The 24,485-nt window shown below is 44.1% G+C and overlaps 4 protein-coding genes and 1 non-coding gene across 5 annotated transcripts in view; all 5 read right to left on the bottom strand.

The window, feature by feature from the left end:
- The window catches only part of SARC_03604 (hypothetical protein), a gene marked incomplete at both ends in the record, with an annotated part of 7,665 nt that extends 3,743 nt beyond the window's left edge, over positions 1 to 3,922 (bottom strand). The window contains 5 exons of the mRNA XM_014302609.1: positions 664 to 825; positions 2,077 to 2,219; positions 2,903 to 3,077; positions 3,221 to 3,458; positions 3,809 to 3,922. Of these exons, the coding sequence (XP_014158084.1) occupies positions 664 to 825; positions 2,077 to 2,219; positions 2,903 to 3,077; positions 3,221 to 3,458; positions 3,809 to 3,922 (832 nt within the window). The remainder of the gene's footprint in view (positions 1 to 663; positions 826 to 2,076; positions 2,220 to 2,902; positions 3,078 to 3,220; positions 3,459 to 3,808) is intronic.
- Positions 3,923 to 4,659: 737 nt separating this feature from the next.
- On the bottom strand, positions 4,660 to 9,756 carry SARC_03603 (hypothetical protein; the record flags this gene model as incomplete). Its single annotated transcript, XM_014302608.1, has 7 exons — positions 4,660 to 5,031; positions 5,759 to 5,889; positions 6,458 to 7,147; positions 7,621 to 7,813; positions 8,201 to 8,400; positions 8,639 to 8,869; positions 9,612 to 9,756. 7 exons carry the CDS (start codon positions 9,754 to 9,756, stop codon positions 4,660 to 4,662), a joined length of 1,962 nt encoding a protein of 653 aa, XP_014158083.1.
- Positions 9,757 to 13,934: 4,178 nt separating this feature from the next.
- On the bottom strand, positions 13,935 to 14,753 carry SARC_03602 (hypothetical protein; the record flags this gene model as incomplete). The annotated part of the gene is made up of 1 exon (XM_014302607.1): positions 13,935 to 14,753. The coding sequence occupies one exon, from the start codon at positions 14,751 to 14,753 to the stop codon at positions 13,935 to 13,937; it is 819 nt and encodes a 272-aa protein (XP_014158082.1).
- Positions 14,754 to 15,829: 1,076 nt separating this feature from the next.
- On the bottom strand, positions 15,830 to 15,911 carry SARC_30071. The gene has a single exon. It is a non-coding gene; the product is annotated as a tRNA-Ser (tRNA).
- A 544-nt stretch (positions 15,912 to 16,455) lies between these two features.
- Positions 16,456 to 24,485, bottom strand: part of SARC_03601 (hypothetical protein) — an 8,897-nt gene continuing 867 nt past the window's right edge. Inside the window, exons 2-9 of the mRNA XM_014302606.1 lie at positions 23,704 to 23,789; positions 23,013 to 23,167; positions 22,120 to 22,293; positions 21,484 to 21,641; positions 20,571 to 20,786; positions 19,393 to 19,478; positions 18,286 to 18,362; positions 16,456 to 16,967 (exon numbers count right to left, since the gene is read on the bottom strand). Coding sequence (XP_014158081.1) covers positions 16,892 to 16,967; positions 18,286 to 18,362; positions 19,393 to 19,478; positions 20,571 to 20,786; positions 21,484 to 21,641; positions 22,120 to 22,293; positions 23,013 to 23,167; positions 23,704 to 23,789 — 1,028 coding nt within the window. The 3' untranslated portion in view covers positions 16,456 to 16,891. The remainder of the gene's footprint in view (positions 16,968 to 18,285; positions 18,363 to 19,392; positions 19,479 to 20,570; positions 20,787 to 21,483; positions 21,642 to 22,119; positions 22,294 to 23,012; positions 23,168 to 23,703; positions 23,790 to 24,485) is intronic.

Genomic DNA, 24,485 nt, shown 5'->3' with positions numbered 1-24,485 from the left:
ATATATATATATATATATATATATATATATATATATATATATATATATATATATATATATATATATTATATAATATATATATATATATATATATATATATATATATATATATATATATATATATATTGAGCGCTATAGACTCCCCCCAATAGATGCACTCACTAGTGTAGAGGTTTAATACGACTGCGATAAAACCCCCAGTTAGTTCTCTACGGTATGCAGTCGTTCAGAAAAATCAGATACCCACGCATACAGCGACAAACACAGGTAAGTGCATAGCCACAGTTGAAGGGGTATGTCTATCGTCAGAGATGACACTTAATATGCTTACCTAGGGTTTTAGGGTTTATTGTAAACACTCATAGATTCTCCTTAGTATGCTCACTAACATGCACACGCGCTGCTTACTTCCCGACTCGTGGAATGGGCTAGTTACACACGCACCTACCTGTGCGTGTCACACTGTACATGCATGCATAGCCAGGCATGTGCTGGAGTGACTGCTTGCACCACCTACACACCTACACCTACCTACACCTACCTGTACATACCTATATACCTACATCTACCTACACATACGTCCAAACCTACACCTACCTACGCCTACCTACACATACCTAGACACCTACCCCTACCTACACATACCTATATGTCTACACCTACCTTGGTCGTGATCGGTGTCGTCGTCGTCGTCGTCCAGTGAAATGCCATAAAATTCTCCATCGTCTACGTCACCGTTGTTCGCATTTTTCATTGGTTGGCTCTTGCTGTGCGGAAGGGCTGTCTCCTCTGCTGCCTGTGAGTTGCATTTAGCACTGCCGTTGACTGTTACCAGAATGCACTCACTTATCAGTGTCTTATCAGTGTTTAAACGCCTACGCTCAACATGGGCCGATTCCGTATCGATAAACATCCCTTATTGAACCATATACCTACACTTTGGGCATGCTCAATAGAATACTGCTGTAGATGGTACATGCATTCGCAGTGACACAGCTAAGTGTTATGCGCGTTGAGCTGTACTGTGCAGGGGGTGCTTCTGCACGCGCCCGTCTCACATGCCTTCACGTGCAGACATATAATGCCACATAATGTTCGTGTGGTTGTTCTTCCTCTCGAATGTCATAGAGGTAAGAAGCATGTGGTTGCTTGTTTTGAGGTTCAGGGTTTTTGGTTTTTGGTTTCGTGTTTTTGGTTGCGGAAATTTACAATTGCGCACCAACAAATCTCCACGTCGCGAACTCAGAGGCAACACTTGGGGTGTGTAGAAGACAACATACAACAAGCAGAGATATTTAGATAAACACGTACAGTTATCTAGTGTCGGCACCTCGGTTTGAGGCTTTACCGCTTCTAAACACATAAACCCTAGAACCGTGCGAAGGTGAGTTTCCGTATGTGAGTGAAGTTGCTAGTGTTTTAGTGCGAAGCGTATCACATGTGCGCATGGCTAAAACCTGAACCCAATTATATTTTGTATATATCTACCAAATGGTAAAAAAGGTAAATGCTCATGCGGCATACATTAAGATACAGCGGGAAGGCCCATTCGTTTGCAGTCACAACACAATCATCCGCACACAATTCCACCAACACATATCCATGTCATGTGCCGATACGACACATGGATACGATATGACAAATGAGCACATGTATATGATAGAACATATAATTACATAACTTGTGATACATATATATATGATAGAACATATGTGTACATAACATGATACATATATATGATATAACATATGATAGAACATATAAATACAAAACATATGATACATATATATGATATAACATATGATACATAAATATGATATAACATATGATACATACATATGATATAGGCCACGTGGTCACATGACGAGGGGCAAAAGCTAGCTACAAACACTCGTATTCTACATACGCAAGCAACCTCACCACAGTTGTTGTTGAGAGTCTTGCAATTGATGTTACGTCCTTATACAAACCACTAATAGGAAAGTACACTCTTAAGCGCGTTTCCTTTTTTGCAGCCCATGGGCTTCAATCGCTTGCAACACACTCGTTTGAACGTCTCCAGCGCAGTGCACATACCCGTGAGCCTGCTCAGGATGTCTGCAGCTGATGCGTGGGGACGGGAGGCGCTCCTTTCCGTTGCTCGAATGAAGTTGCTATAGGAATCAACCACTACCGACCCTTCACTCAGCACACCAATCAGATCGCAGTTCGTAAGCAACCTATGGGACGATATAGGAGGCGGAACAGAGTATATATATGACAATTTATACTCCTTAGCGGAGTTATAATACAACGTATAATTATATATTATCTTTACCACAACATATAATCATATTATATATTAATATTATATATTATCGTCACCACGACATATGATTGTATATTATCTTTACCACAACATACATTTATATGAACCACAACATATATTTATATGATACTTTTACCACAACATATGAATACACATATTACCTTTACCACAATATATGATTATATATTGTCTTTACCACAACATATGATTATATATTACCTCCACCGAGTTGTGCAACAACAGATCAGACGCAAACGTGACTGTCAATAAGATTAACATTCATGACACCCACTACACACTCCACAAACGAACACTGCCTAAAACAAGTCATGACAGATCATCTCATGATCAACTATCATCTGACTACCAGATCACCTCATGATATGATCTCATGATAGCTCATCATCTCATGACAAGTGTAAACAGCCTTTCACGATGACACATCTGGACAACGCGCATTTGCCACTCTAGTAAAATCAATGAAATATCTGATAATTCACTTCCAATTCTCAACAATGTCCTATATCGAGCCCAAAAGGTGCAAGCGAGCCCAAAACGCAGCAACCCAAATGCAACCGATGGGGTCGGCCGTACTTTGTGTTGTTGGTGGTGAAAAGCACTGTTCTGTGTCGCATCAGGCCCTCGATGCAGTGGGTGAACACGTGGCCTGTGACCTGTGCGTCTAATGCGCTGAAGGGGTCGTCCAGTACCACCGTCTGCGCTGAGCTGTACGCCGCGCGGGCAATGCCTATGCGCTGTCTCTGTCCACCTGTGTGAATGAGTACAGTGGGTGGGCCGCGTGGTGAGTGGCTGAGGTGTGCAGCGGTTTGTAAGTGCCATTGGGCGGAGATTACTCCCACCATCTATTGGACTACGCTTAAGAACTACTTAACACATGACCGTCACATGTACCTGAGAGGCTGTTCGCTTGGACGATTGTACTGTCGCCGTGTGGCTGTGCGGCAAAGTCAGTCTGCAGTGCACACGCCCGCACCACCTGCGCATATCTCTTGGCACAAAAGGGCTCGCCAAAGACAATATTGTCTCTGAGTGAGCTGTGGAATATCCACGCGTGTTGGGTACAGTACGCGATGCGTGGGGCTGTGCAGGTGCGCCAACCTTCCACTAGAGGCACCTCTCCTATTAGCAGCTAAGCATGGATGTTGTCCCGTTTGTAGGAGTGTATAAGGCATGAAAAGGTCGTTAACATATAGGCCAGCATAGAGTGTGATACGGTTGTTGGTATGTGTGTGGGTGCGCATAGATGCTCGAGTGGGCGGATGTGTGCCCGTTCTTCTGTGCAGACGGAAGAGTTGGTGAAACACCGCTCCAATCGGAGATATTGCAATAGATAGCCGATTAAAGATCGTCCCATATGCCTATGCCTTAACCCATAAAACCAAAAGTGCTCAGCGCATGCACTCTTACCACGACATAAACCAACTAAACATAAACCACAAGGCAGCACACGACTGTGATCAATCGCCACCCCACACTCACCTGCAACAGCGTGGACTTGCCCGATCCCACAACGCCCACAATGCCCATGAGACAACCGTCGGGCACACTCACACTCATGTTCTGTAGTGGTGCGACTAGAGACAGATGTGACATTTGTGACAGGACAGAGATGCACAATTGGTCAGCCAGCGTTGTAATGAATTGAACGAAGGGAGATATTGGAAAAAGAGATGAAGAGGTAACTGACTAGATGGAAGATGAATAGATAAACAACTGGATGGAGGACACAAGACTCCAAAGCAGATACGAAAGTCACAGCTTTCATGTGGGGCTTATTGCACAATGCAACCAAGGCAACACACCACACAGTGAACCCGCAACACATCAGAATCACCACACTGCACGTGTGTCGGTTTCAATGCTTTCACTGCCCATAGCAACCCACTATCCATAGTAACACTGTCCATAGCAACCCACTGCCTATAGCAAACCACTGCCTATAGTAACTCACTGCCCATAGCAACACACTGTCCATAGCCACACAGTGCCAATAGCAACCCGCTACCCATAGCAACACACTACCCACAACAACCCATAGCAACCCACTGCACCTGCTTCACCCGGTTGTTTTCTGTGTGTGCCACGTGACTGTGTTGGGAGTGAAGCTGCTGCTGGTCTGTGGTCAGTGCGATGGTCCCGTGTGGCCCGTGCAGTGTACTTTGATGAGCGCCTTCTCTCCGGTGGATTGTCTCCGGGGGATCTGTACGACAATGCATCTGCCTACCGCAAATGTAGTGTGTAAATGCACATGACAGTAAAGGGGTTTTAGGGTTTTAGGGTTTTAGGGTTTTGGCAATAAAGACTCGGTGCGTAAGTACATATGTCCACGTTCAATGCACAGGATCGGTTTCGGATGGTTCGCTTGTCCCCAGTTGAGAGTCTAAACCACTAGTGTGGGGGTATGTATGTGAGGACTCGCGCACGATAGGTGGAGTAGTATGACACTGAGAAAGTACCTCGACGACAAAGTTGGCGCGGTGGTTGCGCTTGAGTGACATCGACCGAGTACGGTATATCTGGGCCACTCGTGGCGGTCGTGTTTCGTCCATTGGTTGTAGTACAACCTCCGTAGACTGAGCTGTAGCTGCCACCGGTTGACGTATATGAGTCATGTCATGTCGTGTATCGCCTGTTGACTGTCGCCTGATGTCAGTGGGTTGTCGTGTATTGCCATTTACGTTCAGTTTGTCCTCATTGGGTGGCTGTGGGTCAAATGGGAAAGCCATCAGCACATGCAAGTGTTGAATTTGACAACTACTGTACACAAGGCGATGGCTACGATTTATAAAATTTATTACATGTATAATACATAATGTACGTACAATAATTTTAATAGATATAGTAGATACAACACATTTAATACATACAGTACATATAATACATATAACACACATAATACATATAGTACGTATAGCACATAAATACTTATAGTACGTATAGCACATATATTACATATAGTACACATAATACTTCTAAACATGATACATTTTATACAAATTAACACATTTGATACATTGAACAAATATAACACATGATAAGTATATCACATAGAACATATATAATACTTGTTACACACAATGTCAAAACATGTGTGGCACTCTACGCAAACTGCAAGCGTAGATTAGGTTTTATTTTCCACTGTGATGTAACTGCAAGCGTAGATTAGGTCTTACTTTCCACTGTGTGGTGTATCGCGTTCTGTTGATTATCCCATAGCGTTGTGTGTCTCACACATTTGAGACTGATATGGCCATGTGATGTTAACGCTTATAGTTCTTCTACACTGAGTAATGAGAGGTCCGCACAACATGTATAGCCCATAAACCTCGCGTTGCCCAAAACAGCGCGTGTTCGTATACCATGCGCCATAATAGCTGTATCGCACACACGGCATCTTAGCTCTGAAATCCTGAACCACACGACACATACCCCATCGAACACGTGCACGTGGTGACTGCCGTTAGACTTGCGCCGAGTGACGTGGCCATGTTTGCTGTGCGTATTGTCGTGTGCAATCGGCACAGCTGTGTGCCCAGTTGACGTACGGTCCATCGGACAGTCTGCAGAACACAAGAAAGGATACAAGCAATGGGTTAGGGGTTGAAGTGGGTGTTGCAGCAGTAGTGTGGGGCTTGCCAATGTGTGGGTGGGTGTACATAGCGAACGTATATCATCGGCGCATTCGTATATTGTTAGCGTTGTGTGGAGCGCATTTGGGGCGAGTTTGGTCCGGGTAACACAGCCCACGACGACGTTAAATGCAGCTGTTCACTAATTGAACGTTTGTTGCGATTGGCCTTAACTATACAACTCTGCACCTGGCGGAGACGGTCGAAAGAGCCATGGGCCTAAATTCACACACACCTATTCTCACACTAACGAATGACAGTGCGTCAGACAGACACTGCTGTCTTGTACATTCACACAGCTATTGCTGTAACTGATGTCAGCCATCCACACCATTGAAGATATAGAAATGTTCAAAATATAAACCATTGAGTTGTATGTATACCGAACCAACGGGTTAAGCATACCATAACCCACCACACAAATGGTCCAGAACGAAGGACGTAAAAAGAAAACCGAACAAACAAGAAGCAAGGACAGCTTACTATCACCCACACTCGCCTGTTTCGTTGGGTTTGCCATCCGCAGAGTTGAGCTGATGCGCAACTTCTGCACTCTCACCACCCATTGACCAGGCAGCGCGTGCATTCCACAGCGCAAGCACAGGTGCTGTGGCTAATCCGCAGGCGACACCTGCAGTACGCACGTGTGCACGAGTCACACAGACGCTGCCACTAACGGCTTCACCAGACATTAGATAGTCTGCACTAACGCCAAACAGAGCTCCACCGCCACTAAGCGGTGTCTCGGTGGTAGAAGGCGTGGACGTGCAATGGAACGTGTGTGGCCACATACCTCCGCATGCTTGAGATACATGTGACGTGCCCATGGCCAATGCATCCATATGCTCGACAGTCACTGCATTAGTCGATATCCTGACAGCTCCCTGTGCCACAACACCACCTGCTTCTTGTACTTTCGTTGCAGCCGTGCCACATCCACTGTCAACCCTTGGGTGTGCCGTATTGCCTTCGCACGCACCTGCCACTACTTCCTCCTTACTGTCACCTCCAGCCCATTCACCAGACCATTGTTCTGTGGTGTTGGTAGTAGTCTGTGGTGTGCTGTGTGTGTGCTGCTGTGCGGTGTCAGTCTGCGTGTCTGCTGAATCCGCGCACAGTGCATCGCGTGATATAAACACAGCAACGCGTGTCAGCGCCGTCCACGCCGCCATAGCCTCGTCAAAAAACTCTATTTAGAAAACAGACATTGGATGGACATGGATCAATTTACCACAGCCACAGTACAACAGAAGAACTTTCCTTGCAAAGCCGAGATGAGATGTATCATGTACGAGTGACCACAGCCATAGTACAATAGAAGAACTCTACTTGCAAAGCCGAGATGAGACAAGTCATGTACAAGTGACCACAACCACAATACAATGCTATGGCCTGAGAAGTCTTAAAGAAACAGATATCAATGGTTTGCTGCATATACACAATAAGTGAAATGTCTCCCACGAGAATATAAAATCGTCAAACCAAAATTACAAACCTCCCCCCCAAAAAAAACAAATGGTAACCACAAACTGATCGTAAATGAAAGGATAAACTAGATGGTAGATTCCCAAGCAGAACAACACCAGGTTACTCGATGCTTAGATGAAGTACCATTCAAGATACGCAAATTGAGTACGATCAATGCGATGCCATGCCACACACCTGGGAAGTTGAAGATCTTGCCGTGCAGAATACCCAGAATGATCCACACAGTAAACGTGGTGGACGGCAGCAAAGGCTGGCCCATGACCAGCGCCAACAGAGCCATTACCACCAGGGAGATGACGTCCACCGAGTCATCGCCACACACATTCAGCACTCCCATCAGCAAATGAAGTCTACGTGTTGTACGCGACTGGGAACGAGAAACGGGAGGAGCCGTAGATGGAGAGTTGTGTCAATAATTTATGTGGGTGTGTGTGTGTGTGTGTGTGTGTGAATATTTATGTGTGTGTGTGTGAATATTTATGTGTGTGTGTGTGAATATTTATGGGTGTGTATGTATGAGAGAATGTACCGGTTGATGTTCTTTGCCACTATCGAAGGTATAGCTGTTCGCTTCCACAACTGATTACGCAAACTCAACCGACTACAGACTACATGTTTTCAAGATTAGCTACATTATACGACTACGCAATACCACACAGATGCCCATAAGTAGCACAGACCGCTATGTGCCCCCAAACGGTTCATCGCAACAGTCCATGTCACCACGCACGCCCCAACTTGACAGCATACCCACCTCTTTCGCTCTAACTGCGATGATTTGCTCCGCAAAGTGGGCCTCTGCCGCACTTGCTTTGATGTCTTTGATTCCATGGAGTAGCTCGTGCAGTACACCGTACCGTTTGGCTGTCAGATTGGCTTGTGACTGTGCCACCGCATCTATCTTCATACCTACGAACCGGTAGAGCAGAAGCACGCATCCCACTACCGCGATGGCTGCGAGAAAAGGATAACGTGTGTGACAACGGAGTACACCATTGGACAATACTCTTGAATAGAACGTGTAGTGCGCATGGCACGTAAATGAGCAGGTATAGGCAAAGGATGGGTCACTTGCAATCATGCGCACAAACCACGATAAGAAGTTTTCATTCGAAAGCAGTCGAACGAAATGCACGCGGACAGGGAATTGAAAGAGTCTGCAACTGAGCCTTAATACATATCAGCCACTTACCTCCAAACGCAGCCCACTGCACAAAGTAGTACAACTGCGCCACGATGACCAACAGCTCAATGGGACCCAACAGCAGCCCCAGCAGCCCATTCCACAGGTGCACCAGAGCCTCTAAGTCCGCACCAAAAAGTGACACCAGTTCTCCGGCATTGGGACTGTTTGCACCATACACAGGGGATACCAGCAGGCGAGCGTACAGCACAGCCTCGACCGTGCCTTGGCAGGCGATACCTGAATGGGTTTTTTCGAGAGGTGTTGAGCGTAGTTTAGTGCACGTTGTGGTGGATGAGTTTGATTTGGGCGGTGTGGTGTGGGGATTAGTTTTGTGTGATGCAGTGGCGTGTGTAGTGAGAGACTGTCTGCTGGGTGCTCAGAAGCTTCGCCGTAGTTTCGTGAATAGAACTATCTTGTGCGATGCCAAAAAGTGGGCGAATGATGTGGACGATCGTAGCACTGGATTAGTATGAGCAGTTTGTTTAAGACCGTGCAAGGTGACCCTATGTGCGCACAGAGAATTTTAGCTGAGTGTGACTGTTCACTCGTGCGATCGGGTAGGAGGAAGCTGAAGGATTCCAGAGCAACCAGTGGGAATCTCCTACTTAGGCCAGATGCAACTGCCCACATAATCAAGGATGGACAATACAACCTCTCTGACTATGGGTATCATAAACACGTCAAGTGGCACTGAAAACATGCACATCGGGTGGCATATTTATATATGTAACCTACACTAAACTTTAGGTCCCTAACCCCTAAAACTCTGGAGCCCTTAAACCCTAAAACCCTTGCTCTTGGATGCACAGGGCTGACTGTACAGATAGCAGATGGCCCTCATTTGTATTATGCAAATACGCAATTGCGCTTCATCTGTATCAGCAAAACTCGAGCAATTCTTCCTAAGAAAAAGCCCTACAATGCAACACAACGGTTGAACGCGTTGACACTTGACACCATACGGTTGAGCGTGTCATACCAGCCTGACGGGCAACTCGGTTCATGTGGTTGAGCATGAAAAAGCCGCTGATCTGCAACACAAAAAACGCAGCCACGAGCAAATACCCGGTGCGCCCATCTCTGTCTGTGTAGTGATTGTTATAAGAGGAAAGAAAAGTTGTCATGGTGAATCTTGGCGTAGGGCAAATCCAAATTTTCTGCCCATGACTACTATATAGCAGGATTACACAGAGAGCTTTAATGATTGTTCAGATTACTGTGACTAGATGCCGAAGATGTGTTCTTCATGATACACCCATTTTTTACAGTTCAGCGTTCGAGAAACAATATGTATTAGACTGTAGTAGTAGGCTTAACGAGAGAGAGACGTACACACAGGTGTATGTCATGTACAACCACACACCCAGATACGTGCCATGTACAACCACACACACAGGTATATGTTATGTACAACCACACACACAGCTACGTGCCATGTACAACCACACACACAGGTATATGTTATGTACAACCACACACAGAGATACATGCCATAAACAACCACGCACCCAGGTATATGTTATGTACAGCCACACACACAATTACATGCCCTGTACCACCACACACACAATTACATGCCTTGTACAGCCACACACACAGTTACATGCCATGTACAACCACACACAGAGATATATGTCATGTACAACCACTCACACAGATATATGCCATGACCAGATGGTTTAACTAGCTATTACCCACGACATGTGCACAGTGCATATACTGTAGGTGGTTTAACTAGCTAATGCCCACAACATATGCAGAGTGCATACCTGTACCTATCTCTCCTGAGTGCCATAGCAATAGGGCGTAGATACACAGTGGTGTAGATAGAATAGCAATGGCCTGTAAAGAACAGAGGAACATGTTCTGAGCAAAAGCACGCATATGTTCAGTACACAAACACGTGTCTGTTATGATACTTACGTGCGCTTCGTCGGAGAAACCAGACAAAGTTTTAATGCAAAACATAATCGCAACGACGAGTAGGTTTGTGTTCTATATACACATGCACGCGCGTACAGTATAGCAACCTGTCATGTATATCTGAATACTCTGAAAGGGAATCAACCGAGCCACTGTAATGGAATCAGCTCAGTCGGTCAGTCAGTAGATATTTCGACATGCGCTCGAATTCATAGCGCTAGTCCGAGTTACATCCACGACACGTGGAATGTTGGTAGCCGTTGTACTATGGCCCTCTAAGAAAACGAACAGTGCACATGCCCTTCACTACAACGTATATGCCCATGTCACAAGATGAAACTCATACGCATACGTATGATTCTAAACACTCAGACTATTTCACATTGAATGTCGGCTTGTGAGCAGCACACGCATACAGATATGTGCACATCCTTAGAAACTAAGCTGCCTACAACCTTGTCCTCAATATCTAACACGGTGGTGGATTGTTTCTGAGTATTATATTCAAAGTCGAACTGTGGAGAGTACCCACACACCTCCTGAGTTGTATCAAGTTTGATGCCCGTATGTGGTACTGTTGCTCGGTTCGAGAGATACGTCTATGATATGACGCACTAACTCTGGCTATGATCCTGCTAGTAACCGAAGGGGTAGGGCGGGCTGACCTGATTTCAATCACGTCTGCCCAAGGTAAAGCCCGAAGGAAACTTTCGTGTGCACAGCTACTTTTACAAGTATGCAGGGCTACTCCTGTGTGCGAAGGTATTTGATCGTCCACTCAAACTATCGTGTGCACAGCTATATGCAGGGCTACTCATCTGCGATGAGATTTTATAGCGGCACTTAAACTTTCGTGTGCACAGCTACTTTTAGTCGTATGCAAGGCTATTCTTCTGTGATGGTATCTGATAGCTTCACTTAAAATCTCGTGTGCACAGCTATTTATACATGTATGCAGGGCTACTCATATGCCATGAAATCGGATTGACATTTTGTGTGCACAGCTATTTATACTTGTAAGCAGGGCTACTCATCTGTGATGGTATCTCATTGAACTTTCGTGTGCACAGCTACTTTTAGTCGTATGCAGGGCTACTCATCTGTGATGGTATCTGATAGCTCCACTCAAAATCTCGTGTGCACAGCTATTTATACATGTATGCAGGGCTACTCATATGACCTTTTGTGTACACAGCTATTTATACATGTATGCAAGGCTACTCATCTGCGATGGTATCTGCTTGCGCCACTTAAACTTTCGTGTACACGGCTACTTATGCCCGTGTGCCGGTCTACTCTTCTGCGATAATATCTGATAGCTCCACTCCATAGAACCATATCATTACTTCAGAGCAAACGATCTCACGACAACAGGGCACATCAACTCCAAAAGATGGCTGCGTGCTACAGCACGACGTATGCATGCAGTGTTAAATGAAATCGCAAATTGAGACCTAATATACAAAGCTGTCCAAAACCAAAAGTGGTTGAGCTGCTGATGAATCTCATATGGACGTGCAAAGGTCTCAAACAAATACCTGAAGGATAAACAGAACCGTGGCTGTGGCAAGTTGACCACGACGAGTACGAACCAGAGCAAGAAGAACTTGCTTGTTGGTCACTACAGGCCTTCTATCCGTTCCTAACATTGTATGCCCGGGCCATAATAGGCTATAGAAATCGCTTGCATCTTTTATACTACCCGATGCCTCGTCCACCTTTTTCGGTATGCCCGATGCATTGGTTGCACGATGAGGAGGTGCGTTTCCGCTGTTGTGAAGAAGCATCAGAGGGGTTTAAAGCAAGCGACACTTAGACAACCGAACAATTGATATCCCACACAGTTTGTCTCTTGCGGCTCTCAAGGAACAGGTGGATATACACTTCGCTATTATGTGCACACACATTGCACAACACGCATCCTAAGTATCCTAGAGATAGACAATCAGCTTGTACTTTATTAAGTTTGAATATATCTGACACGCCTGAGGAAGCGATCCCTAGAGCAGCTGCAGCTGCTGCCATTCTCAACCACATCGTTGACTGTGCACAGAAGTACAGGTGAAGGCACACTAACGCCTTCAACTGCAGCTGACATGCACTGAGTTGCTGCAGATGTGTTTGGCTTTATTTGAAATCTGCAGTCGCCTGTCGGTCCAAAATGCAAATATCAAAAACATCAGTCTAAATGCAACCTTGCATTCAATCAATCATAGCCAACCGATAACTAAATATTTTGTTTTTATTTTTTTAAAAAAACAACAACAAACAGGGGGGGTTATTTTTTTTAAAGGTAAATACATATTTTTCAATATTTACATAAATAAATACGTATTTATCCTGGTACCAGTTGCGTAATGATTCAAATTTCAAACACAGAATTTAAATAAATAAATAAATTTACATACAGTACTAAAAGCCTTCTATATATGTTTTTTTTATAAACAAAAACACATACTACATACTGTCATATTTAGCCCTCTAAATTGAAACAAAGAATAGCCTTCTATGCTTCAATTTAAAAGGCTATGAAAAATATATTTTTTGAAAATAAATCATCGTTCACGTTCAAACGGATTGAGGTTCTACGACTATTTATATATATTTACGAACATGCTGGTTAGCTGGTAACCCAATATTTAGTTTACATGCAATTCATGACACTACTATGGCGGATGTAGATCAGCATGTGCGACCAGCCTTTATTCAGATGGAAACAAATTGACGGGCAATGCATTTTCATCAAAAGTTGGTTTTTGAGTATGTATGCAATATATAATAAAATAAGTCAGTCCCCAATGGGAACGAGTGACTCCGCATAGTAATCGGCTGCAAACTGACGATATTTGCTCCTCGTAGTTAAAACGACAGAAGGACTGCTACAATGGGCTATCCTTTGCTGTGCAACACCTTCACCTGATAGCGCCAGTATAAATATTTACACCTTGTATATAGTTAAAAAGATAGAGGACCGCCACAATGAGATATCCTTTCTGTGCAGTACCTTTAGTATAAACACCGGGCAATAAGTCGGTGTGATAAGGAGCGGGTAGGCAGCTACTGCCTTAACATTGTACTCGTCGCCTAGTTGTGGGCAAATATATTACAATTGCATGGCATTCGCCAAATCTGCAACTGGAAACGTATGGACGAAATAAACGTTCGATGATCCAGGACATGGTCGATTATATCGCATCACTCATTCTCTGCCGAGCTCCGTAATAGGGTTCTTCCAAGAAGAACTTCTGTCTAATCTTGCTGTGGACTGTGCGTCTGTCCTTGACTGGAAAACAATCAGCTGGTCTACTATTGAAGTCTATCACCAGCAATTTCTCAGGCTTCTGTACATCACTTCGTATCACTCGCCCCTTGCGCAAGTTCAGGCTTTACTTTGGATGCCGGATGTTGATTTGGGCAGTCCGATCAGGGAGATCATATTCATTCCAGGCAGCCACCACCGCACCTGCACCTCCTGCACCTTCCAAGTGAAGGATCCATCAGGATCAGCCTTCTCGACCATGGCTACCATCTCCGCTTTGGTGTACGTGCGCATACATGACACCATTCCATCAAAGACCACTATGAATGGGTACAGAGGGAGCACATACGTGATCAGGACACTCTTCCAGTCCATAGACAGCCATCCGAGCAACGGGAATACCAATGAGACATTGAGCGTACCTAGCACGATAAACAATGTCTGCACCAACGACCGGCGCGTGAGCTCATAAATAAGAATTGGCTCGCCGCACTGCACGGCACTGGCCAGGATCTGTGTGGCTTGCTCAGGCCTGAAGTGATGAAACGCACACCACAAAGTGCGTAGACCCGTTATACCCTGAGGCATAGCCAACGCACTCACTGACTCGGCCTTGTACGTGATGTTGCCATCTGACCGCAGTGCATGCTTCTCCCATAGCTCTGTCTGTGGGTAGAGATCTGTGAGTGTGACCTTTATGTCGGTTTTGGCGGCGTGGATCATCGGGCCGCCACCACCAGAACACAAATCGACCACATGCGTCCGTCCCGTTGTCTCCATAACGGTACGCAACTGCTGCAGCGCAACATCTATGAGATACAGCGGAGGGGTCATCCAGCCTATAGCCAGAACTTCCATTACATGCGCACGGGCCTGATTGGGAAACCAGCTCAAGTCGTGCCACTCCCACAGGTGCACACGCGGTAACATGTTGCCCATGATTGCTGAGGTGAAAGAACGGGGTTTGCAAGTTAATGCCAAAAAAGTGAAAACTCGTATTAGAAAGTGGGATAGATATGAGATGGGATAACTGTACGAAGAGTAGTACTTAGCCAGTCAGTAATATACACGTTGAATCTCTAGGTATTAGGGCTCGTAGTTTGAGATTTCACCAAGATGTATTACAGCACTCGCGCGGACCGAATTATTCCGAACGCACATAAATCCCTTAGATGAAGCTCTTAGATGATAACAACATCTACAAAGTGGTGATACAAATACCGTCCACGTTCAGAACTGTGTGACTATCGACGAATTGTCCAGTCTCGCCAGTAAAGATTATATAGCTAGACTGCAATGCGATACAAATTGCTTGGCTAGATAAAAGCCATCTCAAACGTGATTGTTAGAGGTTCGTTCTCGATATGAAATATGAACAAGGCCAAACGAATTAATATAAACTTGTAGTTCTAATACGCCTAGCCATCTTAATTTTGAAGAAGGAGAGCGCCTAGAACCCAATGAAATTAACGTGAACATGTACTACTTTGCTTGTGTTCTCCCATCAAATGAACAAAGAAATACGTTCATAGTTCTTCTAGGTTATACCTGATTACACAGAAGCCACTTAGGACCAGATATTTGCGGAGATGCGATCCTTGGACGTAAATACAGGCATCCGGAATTTAGATATACATATAATCGCTGTGGCATAGCCTCCTAAATTGTACAGTGGGGACTGGGGATTGGGGGCTATGGAAAGGAATCAGTATTTTATATATATTATATTTTTATATTTATTAGTCGAAAACAGAACACAAAAAGGCTTTCTGACACTTTCCCAACAGCTGTTTCTGTGTTTCCCCATAATATTTTTCAAAATAAATAAATATGTGTCATCAGTCAGCAGTTCAGCACTGCAGCACTTAGCTGCGGACCACCGCCCAGCAACTCAAGCCTGCTATTCTTAACTATGTTTTTTAAGTTTCTATTTTTAGAAGGCTATGTTTTGAAGTGCAATAATAAAGCCACTGTTTATTAATTTGTACAAAGTGGCGGAAAAAAATGAGAAAACATTTCAAGTGCAGGATTTGAACCTACGCGCTCAGAGAGCATGAGATTTCAAGTCTCACTCCTTAACCACTCGGACAACTTGAATGAAAGAGTATTAAAATGTTTGTATATATTACAAATAAAAATACCTGACAGCTGTTTCTTAAATTTTGTATGGCTAAATATTCTGAACGCCAGTCCAATCACCCTTCTGGTGAAATAAACAATATGCTTACCCTTACACCCATACTTGAAATGTGAATAGAGACTGTCTTTCGGAAGTGATATAACCCCCACTCTGGTGACTGCCAGCTTGCCAAGCGTAATACAGGTCACACCCTGATAACAACTGTTAAGCGTAAATACCAAAGTCTGGTTGCTACGATTAGACAACTAGTTCCTTACAACTGTTTGAAAGAATCTAAATAAACATACATGGCGGTATTATATACAGCACTGCAAAATCAACATTTAAAAAAGCAAGAATACAACACCAAGTAATACTACCATCAATTGCCTTGTACTGTAAAACTGGAAATGGGAGTTGCGCGGAGTTCGAGGAAGGACTTAGTTACGTCGGAAATTAATCGAAATCGAACTCGCCTTGCTGGACAAAAAAAGTCTTGTTTAGTATGAATCTGCGGCGTATGCTCTATTGTACTTTGTTGTTTTATTGACTGCGCAGAGCGTTTGGTATGACACGTGTTGTCAGTGCCTCGTAAATTGAAATACTGTAGTATCGAGATGTTGGCGCGATAGTGCTCGAGGCCACGAAATACAACAATATAGTGTCGCACCTTTGGATAGTGCCATGCGACGTGCGTTTGTCGTACTCTCGCCTGATCAAGTAGAGACGGGCACTTTGGACTGGTTCACGAATGTGCATAGTTGGGCACAGTCGGATTGCGTGGTCGCACTAACTTTCAGTAGTCCAACTTCCCTGTGCGTGTGTGACACGGGAACAGAACGACTTGGGGCACGGAGTTGCACCTGCGCCAGAGCCTTGTTCACAGCATATAAGATACGCTTGATAGGTGTTAAGGTATACACCTTACTAAAAATCACATTAGTCTCGTATACACTCCTTACAGCTCCTTTTTCCCTGACGCTTTTGAGGCTTCAAGGGGTTCACCAAACTTCCCATAATCCCAGTCAATCAGCCTATAGTCCAATAGAAAAGCAAACATGGCGCTATTTAATATCAAAGCTTGAGCAATTAACACACACGCCATCCCAATCAAGCACCATGGCAACATTCGCTCAGGCATTGACTATTTGCAATCTATATTCATCGTGCACAGATGTAACAGTAAACCGATGGCCTACGTGACACAGATCACGCTGCTGACGTAGGTGATGAAATTCATCCTATTCAGAGATTGTGAAGGTTCGCTTTGCGACAAAAAAAACTGCCAAGTGAACACATAGCAGAAACTAGTCGTTACAGTCTTCGCTAATTTAGAAGCAATCAGCATGTAGTTTTAAATCGGAAACGTTTTGTTGCCTGAAACATGTCCCAAACTACAAATGAGATCCAAACACCCACGACAACAAGACTGCAATTTTCCAGACATCCCGAATCTCAGTGGCAGACACCCCAATTCCACTAGTGCGACGAATTGGTCTCTATGGTCAGTAGAATATGGTTCTATGAAATCGGCAGAAACTCGAATTAAAGTGATGAGCGATACAACAAAGGCATGACATTGGAACATCATCAAACCGTAAATGCCCACAGAAAGTGCGCATATAAGTATGTATATCTGGGTGACACACACTCACGCCAACGGGATGACTGTAATACTAAATACAAACAGTATATGACCAAGGACAATCATACTAAATATAAACAGTATGTGATCAGCGACATTCATACGAAAAATAAACAGTATATGATTAGCAACAATCATACCAAATATAAACAGTATATGATCAGGGACATTCATGACTAAATATAAACAGTATATGATTAGCAACTAAAATACCAAATATAAACAGTATATGATCAGGGACATTCATACTAAATATAAACAGTATATGAATAGCAACTAACATACCAAATATAAACAGTATATGATCAGGGACATCCATACTAAATATAAACAGTATATGATCAGCAACAATCATACCAATTATAAACAATATATGATCAGGGACAGTCATCAACAAACAGTATAACATCAAAACACACGAATACAGATCATATCTACAAAACGAAGTATCGAAGCAATTTTAAGCATATGCCTCACACAGCACTGGGACTATTCTGAGCATAAATATGGTATGCTATAGTGGTACATGAGAGCGCAGCATATGTCCAGAACAGGCCCGAAAACCAATGATAGAACAATATAAATGTAAATGAAATGTGGATACGGAATGCAACTTAAGATCTCGGATACGATCATTCAGTGATTTGATCGAACAAGCCTAACGCCTGAAATGAATACACAGTAGCAACAACCCAGGTATAACTTACCGGCAAAGCGTACGGTACGCGGCGAACGGCAAGAATATGATGGCGAAGATGTACGGGTGGTACTTTATTAATTGATACTGCAGGTGGGAAAAACAGCACAAACGTTAGACGAACGGAAGAGCTGTGGGTGTGCCACTGCCTGCAACGGTGAGTGCTACAGGTCCATCGATAGCAAAACGTTTTATGCTTGATATGCTAATTGTACGTTATACGTACACAACTCAAATGAATCGCAACGCATATGGTTATACGCTAGTGCGGCCAGTCTATAGATGGGTAGGATGTCACCGAATTGTCACCCGTTTAATCCGAGTGGGGTGAAACTCGTACTATTTTAAGAATGATACAGCGGCGATGACAGCAGCTGAATTCATACACAGAGCATACTATGAGAGCAGAAGGCATATCCACAATGGAGTTTGGACCTATCTATAATATCTATAAATGTTTCTATTTATAAACAGTGGAGTTTGGACCTATCTATAATCCCAATAAATGTTTTTATCTATATACAGTGGAGTTTGGACTTATCTATGATATCTATAGATGTTTCTGTTTATAAACAGTGGAGTTTGGACCTATCTATGATATCTATAAATGTTTCTATTTATAAACAGTGGAGTTTGGACTTATCTATAATATCAATAAATGTTTTAATCTATAAACAGTGGAGTTTAGACCTATCTACAATATCTATAGATGTTTCTGTTTATAAACAGTGGAGTTTGGACCTATCTATAATATCTATAGTTGTTTCTGTTTATAAACAATGGAGTTTGGACCTATCTATAATATCTATAAATGTTTGTATTTATAAACAGTGGAGTACAAGGCTAAGCATACTCAGCGGGTCGTTACGAAGGCTTACAACAACGCTTAACAAGGAACACCCTATGGAACCCCCACAACTGCAGAGATTCAACACACAACACTCCCGACAATCCACAGCATAAGACGCTACGCCGCTATCCATTGGGCACTCACAAGGCGATTGATATGACGTACAGCCTGATTTGAACTACCGCTCTCAATCGACAACCCATTTCAGAGCCATTGCTAATCAACCGCCCCAATCATTTCAGTGGCACTGGTTGCCATGGCACATACCGTCCAATAAGAGCCCAGAATAGCCGCCGCCCACGCAATGATGGCTGATGTGGGGTTGATGGCTACAGTCTCGTGAATGGCTTTGCCTGTGTAGTGATTGTCATTGTAGCCCATTATAAACACAATATTAGTAACCGGTAAAAGAAATATCCGTATTGAAAGGTGGGTGTGGGTGAAGGAGAAGGGGGGGATGAACATTTGTACGCTATGATTATGTTTGTCATTTGATCGCATACGTCTGATACTTTTATTTACGCAGACGGAGTGTTCTATGATGATGCAGTGGCTGCTGTAGCACACCTTCCAAGCTGCGATGATGTAGAATCACAATCACTGTAACAACAACTTTTATTACAGTGTAGGTGCGGATAAGATACCGTGACACTTGAGAAGAGTAGAATATGAGGCAGGAAAATCGGCAATACCATCACCAACCCAAATGTATACACACCACAAACAGCCACTATACGCAGATGCCCCACAGCTGGGCACAGCCGAAATCCCACAAATGCAACGCTTGCCATGCCACAACACAACACATCACACTGCATAGCACTGCATGCGTCGCTAAGCCCAAACCATCCGTGACTAAGCACAACCCATCTGTGATTAAGCATAAACCACCTGTGACTAAGCACATCCCACTTGTGACTAAGCATAAACCACCTGTGACTAAGCACAACCCACTTGTGACTAAGCATAAACCACCTGTGACTAAGCATAAACCACCCGTGACTAAGCACAACCAACCTGAGACTAAGCATAAACCACCTGTGACTAAACACAAACCACCCGTGACTAAGCACATGCCACCCGTGACTAAACACATACCACCAGTGACTAAGCACATATCACCAGTGACTAAACACATACCACCAGTGACTAAACACATACCACCAGTGACTAAACACATACCACCAGTGACTAAACACATACCACCAGTGACTAAACACATACCACCAGTGACTAAACACATACCACCACTGACAAAACACATACCGCCAGTGACTAAACACATACCACCAGTGACTAAACACATACCGCCAGTGACTAAACACATACTAAACACATACCACCCGTGACTAAACACATACCACCAGTGACTAAACACATACCACCAGTGAGTAAACACATACCACCCGTGACTAAACACATACCACCAGTGACTAAACACATACCACCCGTGTCCTCCTCAGCGAATTTGTTAAGTTTAGTAAACCGCTCCATGCGGTCATATTTCGCCGCCCACAGATCGTCCAAGAACTTCTCTGTGTTGTGTAAATCTATGTCTTCGTACAGAATTTGCTGGATGTGGAAGTGCACAAACGGACACCTCTCGCCCGACAGCAGCTTGAGCATTGTAGGGATGTTCACGTCTATATTTCGGTTGTAGCCTGTGGGTGCGGCCGCAACAAAGGACAGACGACCGCATGTGAGTGAGAGATGTCTGTGGTGTATGGTATGCGCTATGGCCCAGTGGTAGTGTGACCATGTTTCGTGCATCTGTTAGACATGTGATGTGTTCATTCGATTGTTTTGCTTGGCGCATACAGCGATGTGCTGTTTGGTGCCACAGACAAGGGCCACCCATGCGCTTAATCCGCTCACACCTGTGCTGAATTTGCGTTGCGGTTTGTCGCAGTCCTACCGGAGACCCAAAAAGAATGAACACAAACTCCACTATACAGTGACAACCTCGTGTAGGTTCATGCCGTCGCAAATTTGCAGATAATAAACTGTTCCAGGCATTAAACTGATATTACACGGTACATTCAGAGATGAGAAAAACCAACTAACCAGGAACATGAGAAAAAACAATAAGTGAATGGGGAAAAACAACAAGTGCTCGGTTATAGGAAGTAGAGAACAAAATAACATACTTTGAAATAGTTGTGAAAGCCGAAGTCATAGAAACACCACAACAATCATACCCATGACATTGGTTACAATAGGACTCCCCAACAAACATACCCATACCATTGGTTACAATAGAACACTCCAATAAACATCCCCATATCATTGGTAACAATAGGACACACCAACAAACATACCTATATCATTGGTTACAATAGAACACCCCAACAAACATACCCATATCATTCGTTACGATCTCGCCGCTGTAGCTGTCGTACGCCATCGTGATGTCATACACTGTCGGCGTGCCTACTTTCATCGCGTCCAAACAAGCATCGAATCCGCGGGTTCGCGGGCTCAGTAGATGTTTATCAAACACTCTTCTTCCGCTTTTCCTGTGCATAAAAGTTGATTCAATGGGTATGGGCATTGGGGCAAATGGAGATAACCTTCACGTGTGGTTATGCACACCTGCACGTATACATCAGAAAGAGAGCACAAATCGACCAACACACGCATCACGGACACACGCCTCATCCAAGAACGGCAAGCCAAACGGACTCACACCTAATACACACCTAGACAAACCCTAAAACATATTTGGTTGGCCCTTTGCATCCTCCATCCCCGATATTCTTTTGCTGCATTGGGATAGTCCATCCCAACAGGTGACATTTTCGCACGCTGACAAGCCATAAAAGAAATACATTGTCAAGGAACAACAGTCATAAAAATTTAGTTGCCTACGCCCACACACGGAGTGACACAAAACATGCATCCACCCGTAGTCAAACATTCCAACAGACACACTGAACACACAGCCATAGGCACACCATCGTGTAGTACATCAGACACGCACATACGATCACATACTTTGCGAAATTAGAAGACTTCTCCAGACTCTCTTTGCAAATGGTGGTACCCTCGGGGAAGAGCAGCAGCCACAGCGGCATGTCATCATGTACAAACGACCGCAGCAGTTTGTAGAGGTTGTGCTTGTCCTTGGACCAGTCGCGTGCCAGGAAGATGAACTCAAAATACTGCATCCTACGGAAAGCAAGGGTATCAAGGGGATGGTGAGCAGAGGGAGAAGCCAAGGAAGGTGGGAAGTGGATGCTCGGAACTGTCTACTATAACCACATGTGGTGTATTGGCGATGTCTAAACGAACACGGCACAATGAACGCCAGCTGGGGCGAAAAAGGTGCGTGAGGATAGCCTCAGGCAGGGGAAGCAACACGGCACCCAGAGTAACTGTGGGCATTGACAAGTCATCGCATAGTGGGCACCAGAACGGGCCAAAGAATAAAAAATGCGATGGGTGTGTGAAACAAACAAAAATTATGACGATGTGAAATGACTGGTGACTGCTATGGCCATGAGCAGTGGTGATAGGGATGATTGTGAGCAGTACAGACGACAACCGCCACGGCTTAACGCTCGACGGAGACACTCTGAGAGTTGTTCAAATTTGTGAACGGCCATAAATAGTCAAAATACTCAAAAATACTCGAGAGTCGTGTGATGTATATCAGCCATCAGATGATACAGCAACACAAAAACACCCACACATACACACCAACCCGTACACGCACAAGCATCTCTACTCAAATAAAGCATGAGTGCACATACGTAACATATTAACGAACGAAACATCCCACAACTGGATATGTACAAGAACGTATCACTACACAGAAGAACTCTCCATATGTCACCCACAGCACAACAGCGTCACTTTCCACATGTGACCAAGGTAGACACACTCACCCCCAGCCGAACACCGGCAAGTGCTTCAAAGAGTCTTTCAAAATGATCTTCATGACACCATGGTAGCCTCTGGCGCGGCCCAGCAGCCATAAGCAGTACCAGTCATAGTCCACTGTGTGATTGGAGATGATGATAGCACTGTGCACATCGTCGTCCTGCATATCCAAGGTAGTGCGAGAGAAAGTGCAACTGAGCTATGATGACTGAGAGCATAAGGCAGTGAGTGTATTTGTGCATGAGCTATAGAGGTGAGAGTGACAGGGAGTGTGTGGGCACATGGTGTGGTGTGCGTGAACGAATGAATGCGTGGGTGGAGAGGTTCTATATCACCTGCAACCGCATCTATTTATGACCCCGCACGCAACAGGGGACGATGTAGCGATATACGATGGATGATATGTGTCTAACATGTTCTTGCGCCTCCGAAGAATGATACACTCAGGAGATCTTACACCACACATAGCGTGAGATTCGATATGCACAGTACTTTGAACCCGGAATATGTTCAAGCCCATGATGCCAAACTTCAAGCTACTATGTGAGCAGAAAAGACGAAGTTGTACTCTGCTTTTGGCCATCGTTAAGCATGCACTACCAACACGTGTACCAGTGACATTGTTAACCACACATTCATCCTGACTATGTGCATTGTCTGGTACTCAGCTCACACAGGTGTCCAAAAACAACGCACCAGGTTTTGCTTCATTGGGGGCATGTCACCCGAAATCACCAGGACAGGCGCCGGCAGTCCATATGACACTCCGTCAATCCACATGGCTGTCATGGACGAGAATGTGAAGTGGTCATTACGTTGGCGAAATTGCATTAAAAAAAACTATAAGCCCTGCGCAGTGTGCACGAGTGTGTGTGGAAGTAGTATATACGGGAAGCGCACATGATACATGCATTTGGACATGGTTGGGTGAGTAAGACCGACACCCGAGTGTGAATATTCATCTGGCTAACTCATACATGCAGACAACTGCCCAAATGATGAACTGTGGAGGCCAACGTTGAAAATCAAATATAGTGTGTGATTGAATCTACTTTTACATATAAGGACTCTACACACATAAACAAATCTATGCTCTCAAAATATTAATAAACGTCACTTGGATTAGATAGACTGCATTTCTAAGGTAAAATACATTCTTGTATGAATACAGTGGTGATACTGAATTTCTCGGTACATACAAGAAGCATTCATAATATAAGTATGTGTTTTTATAACTACGTGTGAGCGTATTCATTTAGACCAGCACGAGCCACAAAAAACTATGCCTAGCCAAAGAATGAAGCAGAAACCAAAACAGCATCCATACATATCCTGTAATACTAATGAACGGTTATAAATTTACATATTGTCGTCTATAAACAACTAAATTGATGGTGACCCAGTGTATATGTGCAACAGAACACAATATGTGTCCATACTAATACATCTACTGTGTACGAATAAATATACATACAAAT

This window comes from Sphaeroforma arctica (assembly GCF_001186125.1).
Source record: "Sphaeroforma arctica JP610 unplaced genomic scaffold supercont1.186, whole genome shotgun sequence".
Lineage (NCBI taxonomy): Eukaryota > Ichthyosporea > Ichthyophonida > Sphaeroforma > Sphaeroforma arctica.
This window is presented reverse-complemented; position numbering and strand designations above follow the sequence as displayed.